At 40.7% G+C, this 3,402-nt stretch overlaps 1 protein-coding gene across 1 annotated transcript; it reads right to left on the bottom strand.

The window, feature by feature from the left end:
- Positions 1-1,218: 1,218 nt before the first annotated feature.
- LOC107527659 (olfactory receptor 5B12-like) lies at positions 1,219-2,169 on the bottom strand. Its single transcript, XM_016200440.2, has one exon. The coding sequence runs from the start codon at positions 2,161-2,163 to the stop codon at positions 1,219-1,221; it is 945 nt and encodes a 314-aa protein (XP_016055926.2). The 5' UTR covers positions 2,164-2,169.
- Between the last annotated feature and the right edge of the window lie 1,233 nt (positions 2,170-3,402).

The following is a 3,402-nucleotide window of genomic DNA, read 5'->3' on the forward strand; positions in this document are numbered from 1 at the left end:
TACAGGAGTGTCAACATGTGCATCATAGCAGCCCAAAGGGAGAGAGGGAGGGCAGAAAGGATATTTGAAGAAAGAAATGGCCAAAAATTCTCAGATCGGAGGAGAGAAAGGGAGATACACATAGATTTAAAATGCAACATAGTGAGACTCAAAATGTTAGCAGATATGTACATTAACAAATTTATAGCATTTACATACAAATAAGTTATTAATACTATTGTCTTTTTTGGTAATCAAACTTTAAAAATTAGGTGTTACATTTTTATTTAAGTGAATCAAAATATGCTTTTATCAGACTTTTCTTTTTCCTATATTGTGATATTTTTCCTCTATTAAAATTGCCATATAAACATTATTTTTAGATATGACTTATTAATATGGAAATTTGGTTGGGAAAATAAATGCCTGCGTAAAGGCATGTGTTTTCATTACAAACAAGAACAAAGAATCAATAATAAATCTACATTCAAGGAATTTTGGAAATATTTTTATAAGGTTAATTGAAAAATATAAAACCTATTGCTTTTTTTATATGTAAAAAGATCAAGTGCAATATAATTTAAAAAATCAAACATACATGATATATAACATACAGTTCTACTAAGTAAAGTATTTATATTAAGATGGGAAGGGAGGACTGGATGAAAGAAGGTGAAGGGATTAGCCACAGGACATTTAGGCATAACCCACAGACACAACAGTATGGTGATGGCCAGAGGGAAGAGGGGCAGGGGCTGGGTGGAGGTGGGCAAAGGAGGGGAAACGGGGACGTATGTAATTATGTCAACAATTAAAAAAAAGAATGTCTTCTCCGACACAAAAATAGTTGTTTTAAATTCTACTATAACAACAGTCCTATCTCAATACATCTTCACTAATTTTTCCTTCATAGGTATGTGGCTTTCATGAGTTTCTCATGAATGATGCTTGTGTGTGCATATACTTATATGTACACGTGAGTGTACATGTTCATGTGGGGGTGGGAGTGAACATATTTATTGAAAAATAATTTTAAAAATAAGAATTATATATTCATGGATGATTCTTCTTCAACTATTATTCCCAGGTGTCATATTTTTAAGACTTTTGCTTTGTGGACTTAATTAATAGCTGGGGAAATGACTACAAGGAATTAGGAATTGTGTGGCTAGAAAGGTAAATATTTTCCCCAGATAGATCTGAGCTGTAGGAAACTATCTTACTGTTGATTCTGTATAATTAAAATATGGACCCTATAGAGGACTTTGCCTTCCCTGCAGCCTTCTTAAAGGCACCCTTGACCTCTTTGTTCCTCAGGCTGTAGACCACAGGGTTCAGCATGGGGACGACCATAGTGTAGAACACGGATGCGATTTTGTCGGTGCCCATGGAGTGGCTGGAGCTGGGCTTTAAGTACATGAAGATGCCTGTCCCGTAAAAGATGGAGACCACAGTGAGGTGGGAAGCGCAGGTTGAGAAGGCCTTTTGGCGTCCCTCAGATGAACGCATCCTCAGGATGGTGAGAAATATAAACAGGTAGGAGATCAAGATGACCAGGACCGAAAAGAGGTCATTGAAACCCACCACCAAAAAAATAACCATCTCGGTGACGTAGTTGTCTGAGCATGAGAGAGCCAAGAGAGGGGGAGCATCGCAGAAAAAGTGATCGACCACGTTGGACCTACAGAAGGAGAGCCTGAAAAGGTCCCCGGTGTGGACGGAGGCATTCAGGAGGCCACAGGCGTAGGAGCCTACGGCCAGACGCGCGCACACCCCGGGTGTCATGGTGGTGGTGTAGTGCAGGGGCTTGCACACTGCTGCGTAGCGGTCGTAGGCCATGGAGGCCAAGAGGAAATTTTCCACAGTGATGAAAGCGACAAAGAAGAAGAACTGGGTGACACAAGCATTGTAGGGGATGATTTTCTCCCCTGTAAGGAACCCTGCCATCACCTGGGGAGTGACAGCTGAGGAGTAACCGATGTCCACCAGGGAGAGGTTGCAGAGGAAAAAGTACATGGGACTGTGGAGGCGGGGGTCGGACAGGATCAAGTGGACCATCCCCAGGTTCCCGAGCAGAGTGAAAAGGTAGACGAGGGAGAAGGTGATGAAGAGTGGGATCTGCAGGCTCGGGTCATCTGTCAGCCCCACAAGAAGGAACTCGGTCGCCTCGGTGCTGTTTTCCATGGAGATCAGTTGGGAGCTCGGTGGCTGCCCTGCAGCAGTGAGGAAACAGAGTCAGGGTGACTCGGGGGGGCAGACTCTGCTGGCATTAGCCAGCATGTCCACGCGGGGTCTCATTTCACGACCGCAGCAGCGTGTTTCCAGAATTCTCTACATCTAAAGCGTGGTTATGACAATAAAATGTAGTTGTAGATTACTGATAGATCATAGAATATCCAGGTCAAAGGATTTAGAGATAATACGTCCTACTCTCCTAGTCTCATAGAACAGTGAATTAAGATAAAGAGGAGAAAAGAAAGGGTGTCTGCAGGGTTATCGGGTTAGTTGCTCATGGAAGGAGCACAAACTCCCAATTCAAAGTTTACAGAATAACCACAAATTCTTCTTTATATTAAACCCAAACAGCTTGATAAAATTAATGTGAAATTGAATTAATTTTACTTCAACTGGCTTTTTTTGGTCTTTTCCACTGTGTCAAGAACAGTGTTCTATGATAGGGAAGGATAGTTAAATAAAACATGTCCTTAGCCTAAAACGCTCTCAGTATAGTACAGTACGCGGCACGTGCAATTAACCAAAAAAAAAAAAAAAAAAATAGTAGAAATTCATATACAAGGAATAAAAACATCTAGAAAATAGCAGTTTTAACTTTTATTACATTAGTACAGTTTTAAACGTTTGCACTCAGATGTCCCTGATCTGGGGCCATGTTAAAGCCATGTTAAAAGATGAAAATCCCACCTCCACTACTTTGGGATATATTTCAGAAGTAGAGGCGACTAAATTTCCTGGTATCTTGAAAAAGAGGCATGAGAGATAGAGAGGAGTGAACACAGACTCCAATTTTTGTATAGTGATACCCAGAATAGTGTAAAAGAAACAGATGTTTGGGAAAAGGGGGAAAAGAGATCCTTTCATTGAGTTTGAGATCCCTTTTGGGTAGTCAAGTAGAAGTCTTGCACAGTTGGATATACAGTCTGGAGTTTAGAGACGAGAACAGGCTGTAGCAGATTGATTAATTTGAACTATGTTGGTAAGTTCTAATGGTTCAATGCACATATATGTAATATTCAATCCACAAGACTAAATAACATCACCAAAGGCAAGAGTTTAGACAGACACAAACAGGAGTATTCTAATGTTACAAGATAAAAAAGATGAGATTGGTGGTAAAGGGGATGGGGAGAGACAATTGCCACCACTTGAGATGGCCACAAGGGAAGCACTGTCCCAGGACATAGA

This window comes from Miniopterus natalensis, chromosome 11 (assembly GCF_054644295.1).
Source record: "Miniopterus natalensis isolate mMinNat1 chromosome 11, mMinNat1.hap1, whole genome shotgun sequence".
Lineage (NCBI taxonomy): Eukaryota > Metazoa > Chordata > Mammalia > Chiroptera > Miniopteridae > Miniopterus > Miniopterus natalensis.